At 56.6% G+C, this 19,697-nt stretch overlaps 1 protein-coding gene across 7 annotated transcripts; it reads left to right on the top strand.

Moving 5' to 3' along the window:
* The first annotated feature begins 2,676 nt into the window (after positions 1 to 2,676).
* AOC3 (amine oxidase copper containing 3) lies at positions 2,677 to 19,611 on the top strand. Of its 7 annotated transcripts, none has more exons than XM_051794743.1 (5): positions 2,677 to 3,489; positions 12,918 to 14,187; positions 14,286 to 14,571; positions 15,341 to 15,470; positions 15,633 to 19,611. In XM_051794743.1, the coding sequence occupies exons 1-5, from the start codon at positions 3,190 to 3,192 to the stop codon at positions 15,933 to 15,935; spliced, it is 2,289 nt and encodes a 762-aa protein (XP_051650703.1). In that variant the 5' UTR covers positions 2,677 to 3,189; the 3' UTR covers positions 15,936 to 19,611. The 7 variants fall into 7 exon arrangements, with proteins under 7 accessions (XP_051650703.1, XP_051650705.1, XP_051650701.1 ...); XM_051794745.1 differs by lacking the exons at positions 12,918 to 14,187; positions 14,286 to 14,571; positions 15,341 to 15,470; positions 15,633 to 19,611 and adding exons at positions 9,834 to 10,119; positions 10,338 to 10,467; positions 10,999 to 11,901 and having other exon boundaries at positions 2,677 to 2,785; positions 2,897 to 4,756; XM_051794741.1 differs by lacking the exon at positions 2,677 to 3,489 and adding an exon at positions 6,746 to 7,550.
* Positions 19,612 to 19,697: the final 86 nt, after the last annotated feature.

Genomic DNA, 19,697 nt, shown 5'->3' with positions numbered 1-19,697 from the left:
CCTTGAGACGTCCTGGCTTACATGCAGGGGAAGAGAATAATGGCTCAGCCATTGTGTGCAGCCACAGGCGCTGCCAGCAGCACAGCCAGCGTGGGGAAGGGTCAGGCAGTTCCACTGTTGTGTTTTGTACCAGCTGGCCCCATGAGGTGAGGCTTTGGGAGTGGGAACTTCTTAGAGTCTGAGCTCTGGTGTGGGGTTTACTCAAGCCTTGCTGGTGTCGGGAGTGTTGGCGGGGGTTTTTCTGTACTGTGCCCTTTCCCCAGCTGTCACAGTCACCAACTCAGAGTTTCCCCAGGCCAAAAGCTGTCTGTCTAGTTTGGGTTTCTATAAATTTCACATGCTATTTTTTGCCACCTCTACCTTTCTGTGTGAGTGAAAATGCAGCAAACTCCCTCCTTTGTCACTTTGTTTGGGGAATGTGGGCAATTTAGCAAATATAAGATGTACTAATGGGCAGTGCCTAAAAGTGACTGTGTAGCCAAAATAAAACATGGGTAGGATGTGAATTCTCCATATGGGATGTGGGGCAGTGACAGGCTGATTGCACTGGGGAACTGGGATGTGGGAAGCAGTACGTGCGCCGAGCAGGTCATAAACAAGTTACACTGCTGTTAGGGAGATGTGCAATTTCTTTAATTCTAGGTTAGCTTTAAGCTGCTTCAGGCTTCTTTTAGAGAAGGTACACAAGCAATTCCAGTGTGTGGGGGGCCCCTGAAGATCCATCATTGCTTTTCATCAGTCAGTTATCGACACAGGTTTCCTGGCACTGCAGGCTCAGTTAATTACTCTCCTTCCTGAAGCTCCTGCTGCAAGATAGAGGTGGATTTAGGGCTGTTTTGTTTTTTCTGAAGCAGATCTATAAACCAGAGCTTGAAAAGTCCAGCAGAAACAGATGGTACTAAAAAAACCCGGTATCAGTCATGGCCTCCATGGCACAGGCCTTGCAGTGGGGCAGAGGCAGTGTAGAAAGCTGCCATCCGTGTCCCGCAGCTCTGGGGTACGTGCTGTGGTTGGTTTGTCATGGGGATGTCAGTACAGATTAGGGTTTCTCTTTCAAGTCTCCGACATGCACAGAATGGGGAGTGTTCCCACACTCTATTTTCAGATCTCTCCCGGCCCAGCTGCAGGGTTGAGTTGTGATTTGTGGGGCAGGAAGGCCTGTGGAGTTTATCCAATAACCTTAAACTACTGCTGTGCTGCTTGGAAAAGGCCCTTCTGTAATTGCAGCCTGGGCTGTGGCTTTGAGGGACTCGGGATGCAAATCCAAGAGGCAAAGTCAAACCTGAATGATTGCTCTTTGTATACTTCTTGAAGGAAAGGTCCGTGTGAGCTCTGTCATGCAGCCATGGAGGTTCCGCTGTAGTCTCGGCCCAGCTGTGCCCGTGTGTGTGGCAGCAGAACACTTGTTCCATTCCTGAGAGGCAGGAGGTATGTCCTGGCTGTGCTCCAAACCTGAACCGGGACAGCAGTGCTGCTGCTCTGCACTCTGCCATGTTCCAGGCCTACACCAAAAGGGAATTTTTCTTTCAAGCCTAACCCCAGGTAATCCTCCAAGCCTCACTGACTCTGTGGACTGACAGACTGACTTGGGAGGCAGCGCTGCTTTGCCTAATTTGGGATTATTCAGAGGCATCCAATTCTGCCGCTGTGAGATGAGAGCAGGTACTTCCCAAAACTGTGGCTGCTGTATCCTGTGCAGCCAAGGCTCTGTTCTCATCTGTTCTGTCTCTCCCCGTTGCTCGTGTCTGTGCTAGTGAGCTCCTTTGCTGGCACTGTGACCATGTCAAGTGAGTGCTGTGGCTCTGAGTCTCTCCTGGCATGATGGCTGGTGAGGCAGAGCCTTGTGTGCTGGCAGAGCGGGGACAAGCATGTCCCAGGCCAAAGAAGGCTGAGGCTGCGAGTGGAGGTGAGGATAATGGAGCGTGTCCTACAGCAACATGGCCTTCTGCCTCCCAGTGTGGTGCCTGAGCGTGGCTGGAGGACCAGAGAGGGGCTGAGCCCCAGGCAGGATCTGCCACAGAGGAAGAACCAGAGGCTGGTGGGGGCTGTTTCCCACCAGGAAACTCTGACAGGAGAAAGAGAAGATGAGGGTGAGATGAGGTCAGGCTGGCAGCAGGAGTGGAAATGTTGGGTTGAATGTCCAGCCCTGGTTCTCTTGGATGCCTTGTCTTACTCAGCACCAGCTCAGGGACTGTAGCCAGTGTGGTGTGTCTGGTCTGCCCCGAGCATCTGCTGCGTGGCAGGATGGAGCACCGAGTCCTTCTGGCTGCCTCGTTCTGCCAGTGCCTTTGAACAGCTCTGAGGCCAGCAGAGACTGTCAGCAGGGTGGCAGAGGGCAGCTCTGGCTGCTCAGCCTGGGCACTGTGGCCTGGCAGCACCAATAGTGGGCACTGCCCTCAGCTGCAGCCGGGCACAGGTTCATGATGGTTCTGTCCTTGAGGGAACCTCTTGGAAGCTGCACCTCGGTTTATCTGTGAATTGGAGGCAGAGATAAAGGCTGCACGATCCTGTGGCAGTGAAATGCTGGGGATTAATTGGTTCAGAGCTGTTCTGAGGTGCAAACTAAGAGCTGGTTGTTCACAGTGCATTGGGGCCTGATTCTCATCCTGAGCTACACCTCCATGCCTGCCAAAGTTTTTCTTCTGCTACACAGAAGGATGTGTTTTCAGCAAAGGCTACCATGTGGAAGACTGAAAAAAATAAAATAAAAAGTAACTCCAAGCTTGGAATGGTGCTGCCAGGGACAATGTTTACAAGGAAGGAGCCTGATAAACAAGAAAAATGGGTGAGTTGCAAAGAGGTGAAATTGTACAGTGTAACAACAATTCCCAGCTTGTCAGAGCTTCGCAGTGATCGCAGCCACCTCAGGCTGACTGCATGATCTCCGTTTTTACAGGCAGCCTCAGGAAGCCAGGCTGGACTGAAAAAGTAACGGAATTATGTGGAAGTTGTCTGAGTCACTGACCCTGCATCTCCACAAGTTCTTTCAGGGCACTGCTGTGGAGAAAGACAGAGGAGGCTGCAGCTGAGAGAACTGGTCACCACGTATTTCAGATCTCCTCCCCTAGCCTCTCCCAGTCTTTTGTACTTTCTTTGCTAATCCATCCAGTGCAGCATAAACTGAGAGAGGCAGGAGCTGGAAAGCCTTCTCTGAAGGCTGCTGTGAACACTGCCGGACCAGCCACAGGCATGAATGTGAAAACTGTGCTCGTCCTCCTCGGTCTGGCGTTAGCCACGATATTGGCTTTGGTCTGCATGTTGCTGACCAGAGGAAGGGCCCCCAGCACCTGCCAGCACCTGCCCGTGGAGCAGGAGGACACCGAGGATGGCCAGAGCCTGGTCTTTGCTGACCTGACACCCGAGGAGATGGCGCAAGTGGTGCGGTACCTGCAGGGAAACCTCGGGGTGCAGCTGGTTGATGCCTCGCGTGCCAAACCCTCGGACAACTGCATCGCCTCCGTGGATCTGCAGGTCCCTGCCAAGGCAGAGGTGCTGCGGTTCCTGGACGGCGGGGGGGCTCGTCCCGCCCGAGAGGCTCTGGCCGTGCTGTACTTTGGGAACCAGGCAGAGCCCAATGTCACCGAGTACGTGGTGGGTCCTCTGCCAACGCCGGCGTACCACCGGGATGTGACGGTGCAGAAGTACGGGGGGAAGGTGCCATACCACCGCAGACCGACACTGGCTGTTGAATACAAGCAGCTTGGAGGGTTTTTAAAGGGTCAAGTGTTCCCCTCAGCTCCAGCTTTCATGCGACAAGTAATGGACTATGATGGAGCCAGTCTTGCAGTCGTGACAGCTGCTCCCCGTGGATTCCAGTCTGGAGATCGGATCACCTGGTTCGTTTTGTTTCAGAACGTGAGTGGATTCTTCTTGCACCCGGTGGGGCTGGAGGTGCTGGTGGATCACAGCAGCCTGGATGTCTCCCAGTGGACGGTGAGCAGGGTCTTCTACAATGGGCAGTACTACAGGGACATGGTTCAGCTGGAGAGTGCCTACGTGCAGGGCCGTATCAGCGTGGAGAAGGTGAGGAAGGCACCACAGGATGGGGACTTCTCCTCCATGAAGCCCCGAGCGCCTTCGGCCGCACTGTTCCCACTGCAGTATGAGCCCCAGGGTCCTCGCTACAGCGTCAGGAAGAACCTGGTCCTCTTCCAGGCGTGGAGCTTTGCCTTTGGGATGAGCGTGAGCACGGGCCTGCGCCTGTTTGACATCCGACACAAGGGGGAGAGGGTTGCCTATGAAATGAGCGTGCAAGAGGCGCTGTCCGTGTACGGCTCCAACTGCCCGGGAGGGATGTCCACGCGGTACATGGATGGCAGCTTTGGCCTCGGGCGCTACACCTCCCCCTTGGTCCGGGGGGTCGACTGCCCGTATTTAGCAACATACCTGGATGTGCACTACCTTGCTAATTCCCAGGTGCCTAGAATTACTAAAAATGCCCTCTGCATCTTTGAGCAGAACCTGGGCTCCCCTCTGAGGCGCCACTACTCCAACTTGCAGTCGCTCTACTACGGGGGGCTGGTCAACTCTGCTCTGGTCGTTCGCTCCGTTGCCACCGTGGGCAACTATGACTATGTGTGGGACTTCATCTTCTACCAGAACGGGGCCATTGAAGGCAAGGTCCAGGCCACGGGGTACCCGAGCTCATCCTTTCTTCATGGGGATGGCCTGAGATACGGCAATAGGCTTTGGGAACACACTCTGGGTACGATACACACCCATTTCATCAACTACAAGGTGGACTTGGATGTAGGAGGTAGGTCTGGATCTTCTTTTAATGCCTTCAGTTGTACTGATAAACCCCAGTGCTTTGGGGTTTGCCTCCTTCTCCGTAGAGTCCCTAATAACTGACATCAGAACTCTGCTTCTTTACTCTCCTAACCTCTTCTTTCTTTGCAAAATTATTTTTCTATTTATAAAATAGTCTGTCAAGGTCGTTGAGTTGAAGGCAGTGAGAATTTCTGGAAGCTCTGTGTTCAGCTTCGGGAAAGTATGAAAGGTGGTAGCTGAAAAATGTTTGTGTTTCCTTGAGGCCTCACATCTGGCACGGCGTGTGTTGCCATAGGCATGGCTGGGCAGACAGGGAGTCGGCCCTGTCTGAGAACGGACGTTGTGAGCCCACTCTTGCGGCACCTGGGGCTGGTCCTGGCACTCCTTGTCCCTCGGGAAAGTCCCTTTATTGTCTCACTGTGCCAGGTAAAGCAGGGCAGCTGTCCTGGTGCTCCGTGGGGCTGAGCTCCTGCAGCTGTATCCCACTCCTCTCATAAGGAAACACTCAAGAGCTGGATCTCAAGCCTGGGGCTGCAAAGCTGCTACAGCGACCCAGCAAGTTCCTCTGCTTCCCTGTGCAGTCATGGTCTGGCAGCAGATCCCTGCACAGGGTTGTTTGAGTCCAGGAGCAGCCCCTTGCTCACAGCCAAGTGCTGGCAGCCACCCTGGGAGTGCAGGGGTGCTCAGCCTCAGGGGCAGCTTTGCTTCCAAAAGGCTGTTCCAGTAGCTGCAGTCTGGGGGCAGTGGGAGCACAGGTGGACACTCAGTGTCTGTTATTGAAAACTTCTCCTGTAAAAGGTAGGGGAAAAATGTTTTACATCTGCCCAGGACTAAAGAGCTCGCTGTGAGGCAGTAGCTGCATCTGAACCAGCCCGAGGAGAAACGCAGTCCCAGGGATCCAAGCTGCCTCTGGGTTGTGGGAAGTAATCTCAGAGCTACATCAGTCAAGCTGCAGCTGACTGCTAAGCAAGCATTCGGTCCCAGCATGCGTTCTCCTGTGTACCTACCTGTGATGCAGGGGTTTGTGTGGCCTTGAAAGGTGCTGCTGCTTTTGTTATGGTCAAAGTCGGGGCTGATACTGGTCCCTTCCTGTAAGCAAGGCTCAACAACGTGCTAAAACACAGTTCCTGCATGGTGACAAGGTCCTTTTCTGTGACTGTAGTGCCCATCCATGCCTCGCACTGTTTAAAGACCCTGAGCCCTGACTGCTGCAAAACTCTCTTGAGAAGAGTTGTGTGATATCCCAGACTTGTTCCCCATAGTGAGAGGGGAGCCGTGTTCCAGGCAAGAGGGCTTGGGGCCATGGAGGGAGCATGAGAGGTGCCTGCAGGATCCCCACCTTCCAGCACAGGGAAGGCATAGCTGTGTCACAGCTAAAGTGGGCCATCCCTCACACAGGTTCTTGGATCCTGATCTGAGGCTTGTGCGGGACTTGCAGGGAAAAAGGGCAATTAATCCCTAGTGGGAAGTGAGAATGAACACATAATTCCTAAATTACCACAGCTGCAAATGGGGTAAATTGCTCCAGTGCTGTGATGGTTCCAGCCCCTCCTGCCTGTGTCTCAGTGTGTCCCCACCAAGAGGGTGTTTAGTGGACGTGGACCCTGATCTCTGGAAAGTCATCCTTGCTGTTGGCTGTGTGTCACTGCTGCCTTGCGTGGGGCTGGTGCTGGGGGAGCCTTGCAGGAGCTGATGGCCATGCAGGGGCAGCTGCCTTGCACCATTTCTGCCCACAACAGCCCTTGTGCAAAGACTATGTCTGCTAGAGTGGGGCTGGGATGGCTGATGACAGCCACTCCAGGTGCTGCCTGTCCCTTGCTGCCCAGAGTTCAGCAGTGCCTCCTGTTCTCACCAGGGAGCTGCCTCTGGTCTTCCTGCAGCTGGAGCCAGGCTGGAGCAGCCAGGTCTCTTCCCTCAGGGCTGGGAGGGACTCGGAGACAACAGAGAATGGTGACAGGAATAACCAGCATGTGGAGGTGCTGGGGAGCCAGCGGGTCTTGGGCTGTGCCAGTGTAGACTGACCCTACAGGGGAGTGGGACTGGTCCAGGAGCACTTGGGCACAAAAGGACCAGGCCAGCTGAGCCAGCCCCACCAGCACAGACACATTCCCACAGGAGATGGGGAGGGAGCATCCTGGGAGATGCTGGAAGAAGCAAAGGTCCTTAGGGCAGACGAGACTGGGGCTCTTTGTGGTGTCACCCTGCAGCAGGAGAAACCCAGCAATAGCTTGATGAGTGAGTCAGTCACCGGCTCCCTGGCTGGGTCCTTCCGTGTGTCTGGGGTGGGGAGAAAACAAGCCAAACTGGCTGGGACCTGTGATCCCAGAGCCCCATGAGAGCTCCAGGCTCCCTCCCCATCTCACAAGCGTCGCCGTTACGCCCACAGTCACAAATGAATAAAGAGCCTGGTCTGTAGGTGAGGAACACTCTCTGGATGCTTCAGCCAAACCGTGTGCCCTGCTGCCACACTCAGAGCGATGAACCCCAAACTTCCCTACGTTCTCCTAGCTGGGGCTGCAGTGATAATCTTCATCCTCTCCTGCATGCTGCTGAGCAGGGGCAGGCGATCGCCTAGCTGTGAATCCCAGCCCAGCACTGTGGAGAAGACAAGATCCGTGAGCCAGAGCCTGGTCTTTGCTGACCTGACACCCGAGGAGATGGCGCAAGTGGTGCGGTACCTGCAGGGAAACCTCGGGGTGCAGCTGGTTGATGCCTCGCGTGCCAAACCCTCGGACAACTGCATCGCCTCCGTGGATCTGCAGGTCCCTGCCAAGGCAGAGGTGCTGCGGTTCCTGGACGGCGGGGGGGCTCGTCCTGCCCGAGAGGCTCTGGCTGTGCTGTACTTCGGGAACCAGGCAGAGCCCAATGTCACCGAGTACGTGGTGGGTCCTCTGCCTACGCCGGCGTACCACCGGGATGTGACGGTGCAGAAGTACGGGGGGAAGGTGCCATACCACCGCAGACCGACACTGGCTGTTGAATACAAGCAGGTGGCAGCATTCTTGGAGACAGTGGCATTTGCTGCAGCACCAAGCTTCCTGCAAGAAGTCTTGGAGTATGACAGCACCAGTGTGGCATTTCAGACCACAGCCCCTCACGGGTTCCAGTCTGGAGACCGCAAGTCCTGGTTCATCCTGTTTCAGAACGTGAGTGGATTCTTCTTGCACCCGGTGGGGCTGGAGGTGCTGGTGGATCACAGCAGCCTGGATGTCTCCCAGTGGACGGTGAGCAGGGTCTTCTACAATGGGCAGTACTACAGGGACATGGTTCAGCTGGAGAGTGCCTACGTGCAGGGCCGTATCAGCGTGGAGAAGGTGAGGAAGGCACCACAGGATGGGGACTTCTCCTCCATGAAGCCCCGAGCGCCTTCGGCCGCACTGTTCCCACTGCAGTATGAGCCCCAGGGTCCTCGCTACAGCGTCAGGAAGAACCTGGTCCTCTTCCAGGCGTGGAGCTTTGCCTTTGGGATGAGCGTGAGCACGGGCCTGCGCCTGTTTGACATCCGACACAAGGGGGAGAGGGTTGCCTATGAAATGAGCGTGCAAGAGGCGCTGTCCGTGTACGGCTCCAACTGCCCGGGAGGGATGTCCACGCGGTACATGGATGGCAGCTTTGGCCTCGGGCGCTACACCTCCCCCTTGGTCCGGGGGGTCGACTGCCCGTATTTAGCAACATACCTGGATGTGCACTACCTTGCTAATTCCCAGGTGCCTAGAATTACTAAAAATGCCCTCTGCATCTTTGAGCAGAACCTGGGCTCCCCTCTGAGGCGCCACTACTCCAACTTGCAGTCGCTCTACTACGGGGGGCTGGTCAACTCTGCTCTGGTCGTTCGCTCCGTTGCCACCGTGGGCAACTATGACTATGTGTGGGACTTCATCTTCTACCAGAACGGGGCCATTGAAGGCAAGGTCCAGGCCACAGGGTACCCGAGCTCATCCTTTCTTCATGGGGATGGCCTGAGATATGGCAATAGGCTTTGGGAACACACTCTGGGTATGATACGTACTCATTCCTTCAACTATAAGCTGGATTTGGACGTAGGAGGTAGGTTTGGGTCTTTTCTCTCCTTTTTGCCCTCCCCAAGTACTTTTAGTCTTGCAAAACTTGAGTTTTTTAGTGCTTATACAGATTTTCCTTTCCACTTGTGAGGCAGGGTGGTGTGCTTACAACGGGGGGATGGCAAAACTGCAGGAATAGGCAAAAGGTGAATGAAACCAGGCTGTCACTGCTAACTCTGGCAGAGGAGGTATGGGGTTAGAAGGTTTGATCACATGAGGAAAGGAAAGAAAATTATCATAGTGGTGGTGGCTCTGCACAGATCTTCTACTGTGGGGTTTGGACCTTCGTGGATGGCCAGAAATTCAGCTCTGAAGTGGTCTTTATGCAAGCTGGGAACTCATGTTGGACTGAAAGGAGCAGAACTCTGAGGGCATCTTGGTGGGATGGGCAGGTGGTGCTGAGCACTGGCCCATCAGCCAGACCCACACTGGCCATCGAGCACTCTCAGCCAGCCCTTTGCCATCTTGTCCCCAGATCGATTTGCTCCTGTACCCTTCCTGCTCCCATATCCCCCCTGAGACGGGCCTGTGTCTCTTTTTGTGGCAGGACCTGAACGATGCAACATCTGGTCTGTGTTGTGCAAATGTGTTCAGCGCCTGGGCTGCTCCAGGCGCCTCCATCACACAGGACATGCTGATGAGCAGTAACACAGCCTGTGCCAGCGGGTGCTCTGGTTAATTAGGCTGTGCTTGTACAGAAAGCAAACCTGTTCTTCTGCCCTGGGACGAGGCTCGCCCTTTGTCCCCTCTTGTCTTTTGCAGAGTCTGCTGCAGAGTGGTCTTGCCTGGCTCAGACAAGTGTCCAGCTATAGATCAACACACATGGTGTACACTTGTGGCACAAGGAGCTGTGGAGCAGCAACTGCTCTCGGGCAGAATCGGTGCCCCGAGCTCAGGATGCAGGGAGGGAGGACAGGGAGAGTGAACTCTGACTGCAGTGATGTCCTTGGGGAACAGAGGACTGTGGAGACGCTCCTCAGTGACTTTGTTTTTGCTTTTCAGGGTTGAAAAACTCCCTGGTGGCCCATGACATGGCATTTGAGATGACACGGGCTCCCTGGAGCCCAGAGCAGCAGATAGAGCGGCCACGACTCACCAAGAAAGTCCTGGACACAGAGGACCAGGCTGCCTTCCGACTCCAGTCAAAGATGCCCAGATACATCTACTTTGCAGCCAACAGCAAAAACAAGTGGGGCCACCAGCGTGGTTACAGGATCCAGATCACCAGTTTTGCAGGGGACCACATCCCCGAAGCCAGCTCCATGGAGAGGGCCATCAGCTGGGCAAGGTCAGGCTGTTCTGGCTGGGGTGGCAGGTTCTCAGACACTCCCCAGCTCTGCTAGATGGGAAGGCATCACATGGATGTCCCTTGATTGGGGAGGCACAGGGAAACAGTCTTCTGGGCTGAGGTTGCTCCACTGGAGCAAGCCTGTGCTGTGCAGGCTCTTTCAGGAGCTGATTTAGCTCTGCCCTGACTCAAGGGGCTGTCTCTTTTCATGTCCTCAGGTACCAGCTGGCTGTCACTCGGCGGAAGGAGGAGGAGCCCACCAGCACCAGCATCTACAACCAGAATGACCCCTGGACACCCACCGTCGCCTTCGCCGACTTCATCAACAACGAGACCATCACCAACGAGGTGGGCTGGGGTCCCCTGGGCTGGAGCTGTACCAGCCATCCCCAGGCTCAACGGGAGCCCCAGGGACTGAGCAACCCTGGTGTTGCCCACGGGACAGCATGCTCAGCTGGGAGAGCAGCAGCCCTGGGCAACCAGGAAAGTGGGTTTGAGCATCCCCTTCTCCATAAGCCTGCTCAGTGCTTTGTGAGAGTGTGCAGATCAGAGCGTGCAGAGCAGGAGCTTGTTTCTCCCTGTGGAGAAATGCTGGCAAAACATCAGGAAAATCTCTGTGAGGCTGGAGTGAGGCCACAGAGGTCAAGGCAAGGGCCCTTCCGCTGGATAGATATTGTGGCCATGGCTGCAGGCAGGCCCTGGGGGAAGGGAGAGGATCTTTCCCAGGAGGGGGGAGCTCAGTGTGTGGGAGTGCAGCTGCCTGGTGCCTATGGGTTCTCCTCCTTCTCTCCTGTCAGTCCCCATGGCCCCATGTGAATTTCAGTCACTGCTGCTGCAGCTTCTAAACTAACCCTGGGCTTGTGGCTTTTCCCTGCCTAGGACCTGGTTGCCTGGATAACCACTGGATTCCTTCACATCCCACACTCTGAGGATATTCCCAACACTGTGACTGTGGGAAACTCGGTTGGTTTTCTCCTGAGACCCTACAACTACTACGACCTGGACCCCTCTATATACTCCCACGATGGTGTGTTTTTCACCAGTGAGCAGGACTTCATGGCATGTGAAATCAACCCTCTCGCCTGCCTGCCCAAAACTGCCTCTTGTTTGCCAAACTTTCCCCCATTCACCTATGATGGTTTTCAAAACATGAGCAGGCTTTAGTGCTACAGGATGGTGTGAGGAGATGTGGTCAGAGACACCAGGTTGACTGTTCTGTCTCAGATTTTCTTATTTTAGTGAAGTTGTCTCAATTTCCAGTTGTGTAATGACTTCACATTTTATCATTGCTTTTGAAATAGTGCTCTTGAAAAAGGAAGCGTGATCTTCCTGGCATGATGCCACATGGGAGTCTGTGTTATCTGTTAATTGCTGAGTTTGAGTCTGTTTCAGGAGGAAAGTGAGGAAAATCCTGTTCCTCTGCTGTAGAAATAAGTGCTATGTAGTGCATATCTCAGGTTAAAATAATGAAAATGGTGCTGGTCCAGTGCTCTCGAGTGTCTCGTTCTTACAACTCACAGCAGGGTCTCCTGGGGTGTGATGCTGGTCTCTGCCATGTTCCCTCTGCCCACAAACCAGCCCAGCAGTGTGGCACTGGGTACCTGTCAGGGCATGGGGACGTCCAGCTGGAGGGCAGGAGGGATGGGCTGGGGTGTCCTGGGCCTCTGGGGCCGAGGTGGGCACTGGCATCAAGCCCTGTGGGTGTTGGGGGAAGGCTGGGTTCAGGGCCAGGACCCCATGGGCTGCAGCTCTCAGGCACTCAGTGCTGAGCACAGGGGAGGGATGCAAAGGGGACCTTTGCAAGGTCTCATGGCTGCTGGCAGTGCAGCATGGCCAGTGCCACTGCCTGTTTGCCAGGATGCTGGTCAGGCTCTGGAGCCCTCGTCCCCCTCCTCACAGCCCCATCTGTGCTAGGATGTAGCTCAGGATCAGGGGCACATTTGCGGAGTGACAAGTGTCTGTCCCCTTTGTCACGGCTGCAGGACCGTGGGGATTTTGGCAGCAGCAGGTGATGCTGGTGGTGGTGGTGGTGGGGCTGTGTCAGGATGAGGCCGTGGTGCTGTGCCCAGCGCTGCTCTGCATGGGGAAGGGTTGTCTCTGCGGGCACTGCTGCCTGCCCAGCATCTGCAGGGTTAAAAGAAGGAGGAGCGGGGAGATGCATTTATTTCCCTCGAATGACTGGATCCATCCCCTTCAAGCTCTGCAGTGTATGATCTGGGACCAGAGGGAAGGACAGATGCACAAGCATTAAGTTTACTTAAAACTATAAACTGCTGGCAAAGCAGTGCAAAGTTGCCTTTTATGGTTCCCAGCAAATCCTGGCAATGTGTGAGAACATCTCTGCACGTCCTTCCTGCGAGTTCTTCCAGGCTGTTTCCTGCTGAGAAAACAGGGGGGGAAAACAAACCCAGCCCCTTGTTCCCGAGGGTCACTGGGAGGATTCTGCAGCTGGAAATGCATCCTGCCAGACTGCAGGAGCACTTGGTGCCTCAGCAGGCATGAACGTGAAAACTGTGCTCGTCCTCCTCGGTCTGGCGTTAGCCACGATATTCGCTTTGGTCTGCGTGTTGCTGACCAGAGGAAGGGCCCCCAGCACCTGCCAGCACCTCCCCGTGGAGCAGGAGGACACCGAGGATGGCCAGAGCCTGGTCTTTGCTGACCTGACACCCGAGGAGATGGCGCAAGTGGTGCGGTACCTGCAGGGAAACCTTGGGGTGCAGCTGGTTGATGCCTCGCGTGCCAAACCCTCGGACAACTGCATCGCCTCCGTGGACCTGCAGGTCCCTGCCAAGGCAGAGGTGCTGCGGTTCCTGGACGGCGGGGGGGCTCGTCCCGCCCGAGAGGCACTGGCTGTGCTGTACTTTGGGAACCAGCCAGAGCCCAATGTCACCGAGTACGTGGTGGGTCCCCTGCCAACGCCGGCGTACCACCGGGATGTGACGGTGCAGAAGTACGGGGGGAAGGTGCCATACCACCGCAGACCTGTTACTGGCAAGGAGTACATGGATATCAACACCCTCATCCGGAGGGAGTTGAAAAAGGCGCCGCAATTCCTCACCACATGCTGCGAGTCTGACGGGACCGACCTGGCCATCCTCACCACGGCCCCACGGGGCTTCAAGTCTGGCGACCGCACAACCTGGCTTGTCCTTTTCCACAACGTGGCTGGCACTGGCTACTACCTGTCACCAGTGGGGCTGGAGGTGCTGGTGGAGCACAGGGACCTCCATGCCTCCCGTTGGCAGCTGCGCAAAGTCTTCTACAACGGCCGGTACTTTGCCAGCACAGAGGATCTGGAGCAGGAGTTTCTGGCTGGCACACTGGAGGTCGTCAGGCTCAAGAAGCCCCAGGCTGATGCAGTGCTGGGCTCAATGAGGCCCCGCTACCCACCCGACTCCCTGGGTCCGCTGCAGTTTGAGCCTCAGGGTCCCCGCTACAGCGTCAGGGGCAATCGCGTCACCTACCAGGGCTGGAGCATCACCTTTGGCATGAACCCCAACTCTGGCCCACGCCTCTTTGACATCAGGTACCGGAGGGAGAGGATTGTCTATGAGTTGAGTCTCCAGGAAGCCTTAGCCCTGTATGGCTCCAACTGCCCTGGGGGCATGTCCACCCGCTACCTTGACGGGAGCTTTGGCATCGGCAGGTTTGCCTACGAGCTGGTCCGGGGCGTCGACTGCCCCTACACAGCGACCTATGTGGACCGGCACTACCTGGCAGAGTCAGACACTCCCAAGACCAACCAAAACTCACTCTGCATTTTTGAGCACGACTCTGCCCTCCCTCTGCGGCGCCACTTCTCTGACTCGCAGTCCTTTTACTATGGTGGGCTGCGGAAAAACACGCTGGTCATCCGTACCATCTCCACGCTCGTCAACTACGACTACATCTGGGACTTCATGTTCCACGGCAGTGGGGCCATGGAGGTCCGTGTGCATGCTACTGGCTACATTAGCACCTCCTTCCTCCATGGCCAAGGCACTAACTATGGCAACAGGGTTGGGCCCCACACGCTGGGAACGATGCACTTCCACCACATGCACTACAAGGTGGACCTCGATGTCGACGGTAGGTCTGACCACCTTTGTTCATGGCTGTGGTTCACTGTGGCCTGCAGCTCTGTCTGGGGTGTGGAGGTCAAGAATGTTTCCCCTTCTGCTTCACAGGGCAGCTGAACTTCCTGGAGACCCAGGACATGGAGTATGAGATTATCAAAGATCCCTGGAGCACGCAGAACACCATCGAGCGTCCGTACCTCCGCAGGAAAAGGCTGGAGAGGGAGGATGAGGCAGCATTCCCGCTCAATGCCCCCCTGCCCCGCTACCTCTCCTTTGCCAGCCCCAATCCCAACAAGTGGGGGCACCCACGCAGCTACCGGATCCAGATCATCAGCTTTGCTGGGAAGCACCTGCCCATCAACAGCTCCATGGAGCGGTCTGTCAGCTGGGGCAGGTGGGTGCCAGGGCTGGGGAGCACTTGGCTCCCACTCCCTATTGCCCCACTCACCCCTGCAGCCCTGGCTCCTCCTGCTCCTGGTGCGGGGGAGCTGCCACTTCTGCGCAGGCCTGTGCCAAGCTGCAGGGAAGGGTTAAACAGAGAACATGCATGGGTTTTGGCTCTGAAATTCCCTTGAAAAGTTGCTCAATAACGTCTGCTCATGGTAGGTCACAGGCAGGAATCTGACCCCAGATCAGACTAATTTAGAGAAATGGCATGTTTTTCCTTTTGTGGGGAACCAAGCTGCAGGACTAATTCCCAAGGGAAGCACTGGCTTCCCCAGGTTGTGATATCTTCCCTTGAGGACAGAATGTGTTTTAGAAAATGCTTGAGATAAGCACAGACCAGTCTCGCTGCCAGGGTGAACTAACAGAGCTCATGCTGGGGAATCTGTATGGATGAGAAGTAGCTGTGGCTGAAGGGACTGTGTTGGGCATTGAGCAGCAGCATCTTTGCCTGGATCAGTTTGTGTTTCTCAGGCATGCTGGAAAAGCCACAGGCAGTAAGGCATTCCCTGCAAGCCCAAAGGTGCTGGGGCTGCTGACCATTACTGCCATGCTTATCCCTGCCAGCCTTTTCCCTCTCTGCCCCAGGACAGACCAGGTCCCCTGGCATGCACCAGGGATGCATCCAGCCCCAGTTCACCAGTGCATCCAGCCAGCAATGCCATGGCTGCCCTGCCCTGTGCCAGCATGGAAAAGCCCTTTGCTCCCTGTGCTGGCAGGTACCAGCTGGCTGTCACCCAGCGGAAGGAGGAGGAGCCCACCAGCACCAGCATCTACAACCAGAATGACCCCTGGACGCCCACCATCGCCTTCGCCGACTTCATCAACAACGAGACCATCACCAACAAGGTAAGCTGGGGGCTCTGGGGGGAGAGGAGCTGAGCCCTGTGGGTGCTATCCTGGCTCCTGCCCTGGACAGAGGTTTCACATGTCCTGGAGCCAAACTGAGCAGCCGCCAGGCTGGAAGAGTCCTGCTCAGCCTGATAAATGCCTCTTTGCTCTCCTGCCCAGGACCTGGTTGCCTGGATCTCCGTGGGGTTCCTGCATGTCCCCCATGCTGAAGACGTCCCCAACACGGTGGCCGTGGGGAACAGTGTTGGCTTTTTCCTGAGGCCCTACAACTACTTCAACGAGGACCCCTCAGTGGACTCACCTGGCAGTGTGTACTTCAGCAGTGAGCAGGACACCAGGGCATGCGGGGCCAACCCCCTCGCCTGCCTGCCCTCCACTGCTGCATGTGCCCCCCACCTTCCCCCCTTCCACTTCGGGGGCTTCCTCAACGTCAGCCTGGCACCGCCATTTGGCGGGGTGTGACGGGTCCCCACCCATATAGGCATTGGGCAGGACCTGCCCTCCCCCTGCCCAGGCTGTCATGTGCTCAGGGTTGGTTTTTGAAGGTGTTGGTGAAGCTGTCATTTCAGCACTGCAGTGCTGCTAAAGGTGCAACCAAAACCTCTGAAAAACAACCCCTAGGAGTGAGTTTTTGATCTCCTGTGTTCCGTGTGGTGCCCACAGCTGCCCCCCTCCACTCAGACAGGGCTCCTGCCATCTGCCCAAGGTACACCAGTGCACACAGGGTGACAGTGCCGGCCAGGGCTGCACATGGCACAAAGCCACAGCTGCCCCTGGAGCCACGGTCCACCCAAGGTTTTGCCCAGGGTGGCAGGAGCGAGCGGTGTGATGGCACTCCCATCCACAGGGAGATGGCAACTCCAGGATGCCCAAAAGATCCTCCCCAGCCTCGCAGCCACTGCAGCATCCCGACTGCAGGGCCAAGGTGCTGCCAGGCTCTGGCAGCTGCTGCAGTGCCAACTCTGCAGGTAGGGACAGTGTGCTGGGCTCACTGGGAGCTCATGGGAGGAGCCCACGGCTGTGCCCCCGGAGGGGCACTGCCCGAGCTGGGCTGCCACGTGTCTGCCCTTCCCAATAGACGGGCACTGGGGTGCTTTCCCCGACCAAACCTGAGTAGCTCACAGGTGCTGCTGTGGCTCCTAAGGCTGGGGCGAGACCCCACTATGGCTGATGCTGTGGAGACTGGTGTCCTGTAAGAGGTGGCCCTGGCTCAGCTCTGCAGGGGTCCAGGGGCTGTGGGGGCTGGCACAACGCCCAGCACAGTGCCTGGCATGGCTGTGTGAGGGTGCCTCAGCCCTGCTCCTGGGACCAGGGTGCTGGTAGGAGGCTCCTGCTGGGACATATGGGACAAACAAGGGAGTTAATGTGTAACAGCTGTTCTGAGCAGCATTAATCAGTTCTGGCCTTGGCTGCTGCCTAAGGTGCTTAGCCCCACCCCAGTGCGAAGACTCTTGCTCCTGCACCCCTAGCTGCTTGTGCAGTCCTGACCTGTGGGATCCTGCAGGCTCCAGAACCCATCCCTACTGTGCCAGGCTGGGATGGGGCACCAAAGAGCTTGGGGAGGGTAGTGGCAGTCCTGGCATGTGGCTGCAGATGCTGAGCACCAGCCAAGGTGTCCCTGGGGGCATGGTGGGTGTCCATCCTCTCTGACCCCTCAGTGTAGTGGCTGGGGCTGCCCAGAACCGTGCTGCAAGGGGTTTGAGAAGACCTAATGGCAGCTGCACTTTCCCCTGGGAACCACCTCAGCTCCCAGCAGCACCCAGGGGCGTTGTGCAGAGTGAGCAGCTGAGGCTGTGTCTCTGTGGGAGGCTGCAGTGGTCCCTGGCTGCCTTGGGGCGATAGCAGACACTGTGCCCAGAGGTCCTCTGAGGTCTTGGTTGTGTCTGGCTGGCATCCTGCCCTCTGCCGCGTGCCCACGTGTGCGCGGTGCTGCCTGGACTCTGCCTGCTGACGCAGTCCCGTGCTGGCAGTGACCCGCTGCTGCCTGGCCCGGACCTTGCAGCCAGCTGGGAACGTTCTGGACCAAACATTGGCACTGCATGCAGCACACTGTGTTACAGCACCCGCTCGTGCTGCACCTGCTGTAGCTCCATCTGGAGCTCTGTGTCCCAGATCCAGCTGCTGCCACTGCAGGCACGCTCCTCCTGGGCTGCCAGCTGATCCTGAGCTCAGTGTGCACAGGCCCGGGGCAGAAATCAGGTTCCCCCAGCCTGGCCCCACTCCTCCCCTGAGGAAGCCTCCCCAGCCAGGTTGCAATGCACGTCCCCAGCAGTGCTGCCAGCGTGGCTGCTTGGTGCAGGGGGTGAGCTGGAGCCTGGCACGGTGCTCCTCAAGCTGGTGTCAGATGGGCCAGGATGCAGAACCCTTCAGTGCCCAGGGGGTCAGCAGCTCCTGCTGCCCCAACCTGGCCCTGCTCCACACAGTGACTTTGGGACCAGGGATTTTATCTACAGCACAGGGCACGGAGCAGTGCTGGGAAACCACTGCGTGCCTCCTGGCAGCTCTGGCACAGACCTGACCCGTGGCATGTGCACCTGGCCACTGCACAGGGGGGTACTGGGCTGTGCCACTCTGTCCTCCATGCTGGGAGGGAGGAAGTGATTGCTTCTGTCCTGCTCCCTGGTCTCTCCCTGCTGCAGCCCCAGGTTTCCTGCAGTGACTTTCCAAGTGGACTGGAGTGCTAGTCCCCATCCCTCAGAGCATTTTGCCCCATTTTCTGCTGTGAAATCTCCCGTGGAGGATTTATTGCTGATGGTTTCAAAATGTTTTTGACACAGAAGCCAAGTCTGTTGCATTCCTTCACGCTGGCCAAAGCCACTCTCAGTTGAGGACCCTGGAATGAGCAGTTAGGGAATATGTTTTTCAAGAGTAACTCCATTTCTTTGCAAGCTTCTGTTTTGTTGGGGTGTTCTGTAGGTCAGGAGCTCAAACTATCCCCTTTGAATGCAGCGAGGCTGGGCTGGGAGGGATGGGGAGGACCAGCCCTGGGCAAGGATGTGCCTGTGGCAGGGCTGACCCCACAGCATTTGCACTGCTGCTCTCACGGGCCATTCGTGCCCGTATCCCAGGGAGGAAGGTTTGCTGGGACCCCGTGGCTCCCTGGGCTCTGCGTGGGCAGGGGGGACAGGATGCTGCCTGTAAACCTCACTGTTTGTGGGCAGGACTTGGCTCAGGACATGACTCTCACAGCAGCAAACAGTTTATGGAAACGGTTCAAGGATCTTGACCTGTCTGCTCACGAGGGAAATAAGTGATGCATTCCACTGGCTGCTGATCACTAACACCTTGCTGCCTACTCCCATCATGGGCAGCTGCCTGCTCCCATTGTGGGCAGCTGCCTGCTCCCATCGTGGGCAGCTGCCTGTTCAGGTGTGGCAGGTGGTAGCTGAGCACTGTGCTGCTGCCACAAAGCTGCATGCTCATGCAACAGCCGTTGTGGATGATGAAGTTGTGGTGCCCACAGTGCTGCCAGTGACAAAAGGGTGTGGCTGGGGTTGAGGGAACAGCCAAGGGCTGGTATCCAGTACCATGGGATGAGTGGCATGTTTGGCTCTGTCCCCTCAGCCAGGGTCTGATGGTGCAGGAGGGATTAACACAGCAGAGTGGTGCTGGGAGGAGGAATGCCATCCCTATTTGCAAAGGTTCTTTAGCCCCACAGCAGAGACCAGAAGAACATGGCTGGCAGCCAGGAGCACCCCCAGCCTGGCCGTCTGTGGCTGCAGGGAACTCCAGGAATGGCTTGGAAAGTTTTCCATTATGTGAAGTCCTGGTTAAATTAGCCTGGCAAATGAGGAGGGGGTAGGCAGCCTGTCCTCTGCTCCATGTACCCACTCCACATTCCTGGGCGCCCCTGGCATGGTCTGGTGGTGATTCACAGGGGGATGGCAGAGAGGTGGGAGCAGCATCAACCCCGGGCACAGCAGCTCTGGAGGGCTGTCACACCAATAACGGAGCAAAGGCTGCAGTTCAGTTGGAGCAGCTGAGCTGTTGTATTGGGTGACCAGAGGAGCTGGGGCTGCAGGATTCCCCTGCGTGAGGGGACAGTGTGGGGCAGGGGCCAGCGCTGTTGCTGGAGCACCCTGTGCTCCACGTGCCCTCAGAGCCTGTTTTTCCCTTTTATGTAAGTTATTCCAAACATGTTTGTAACAACCCCCCCCCGGTGATGCACCTTTGGCAAAAGTGGTTTTGAGTCCAAAGATCAGTGCTGGGACAGTGACCTGCCCA

This window comes from Manacus candei, unplaced genomic scaffold, assembly GCF_025592945.1.
Source record: "Manacus candei isolate 608988 ecotype Guabito, Panama unplaced genomic scaffold, ASM2559294v1 h1tg000040l, whole genome shotgun sequence".
NCBI lineage: Eukaryota > Metazoa > Chordata > Aves > Passeriformes > Pipridae > Manacus > Manacus candei.
This window is presented reverse-complemented; position numbering and strand designations above follow the sequence as displayed.

Excerpts from the sequence above, each read along its gene's own strand:
- AOC3 (XM_051794741.1), top strand. The coding sequence starts at position 7,248 with ATGAACCCCAAACTTCCCTACGTTCTCCTAGCTGGGGCTGCAGTGATA. Across the intron at positions 14,188-14,285 it reads GGTGGACCTCGATGTCGACG|GGCAGCTGAACTTCCTGGAG; the intron begins GTAGGTCTGACC and ends TCTGCTTCACAG. Across the intron at positions 15,471-15,632 it reads ACGAGACCATCACCAACAAG|GACCTGGTTGCCTGGATCTC; the intron begins GTAAGCTGGGGG and ends TCTCCTGCCCAG.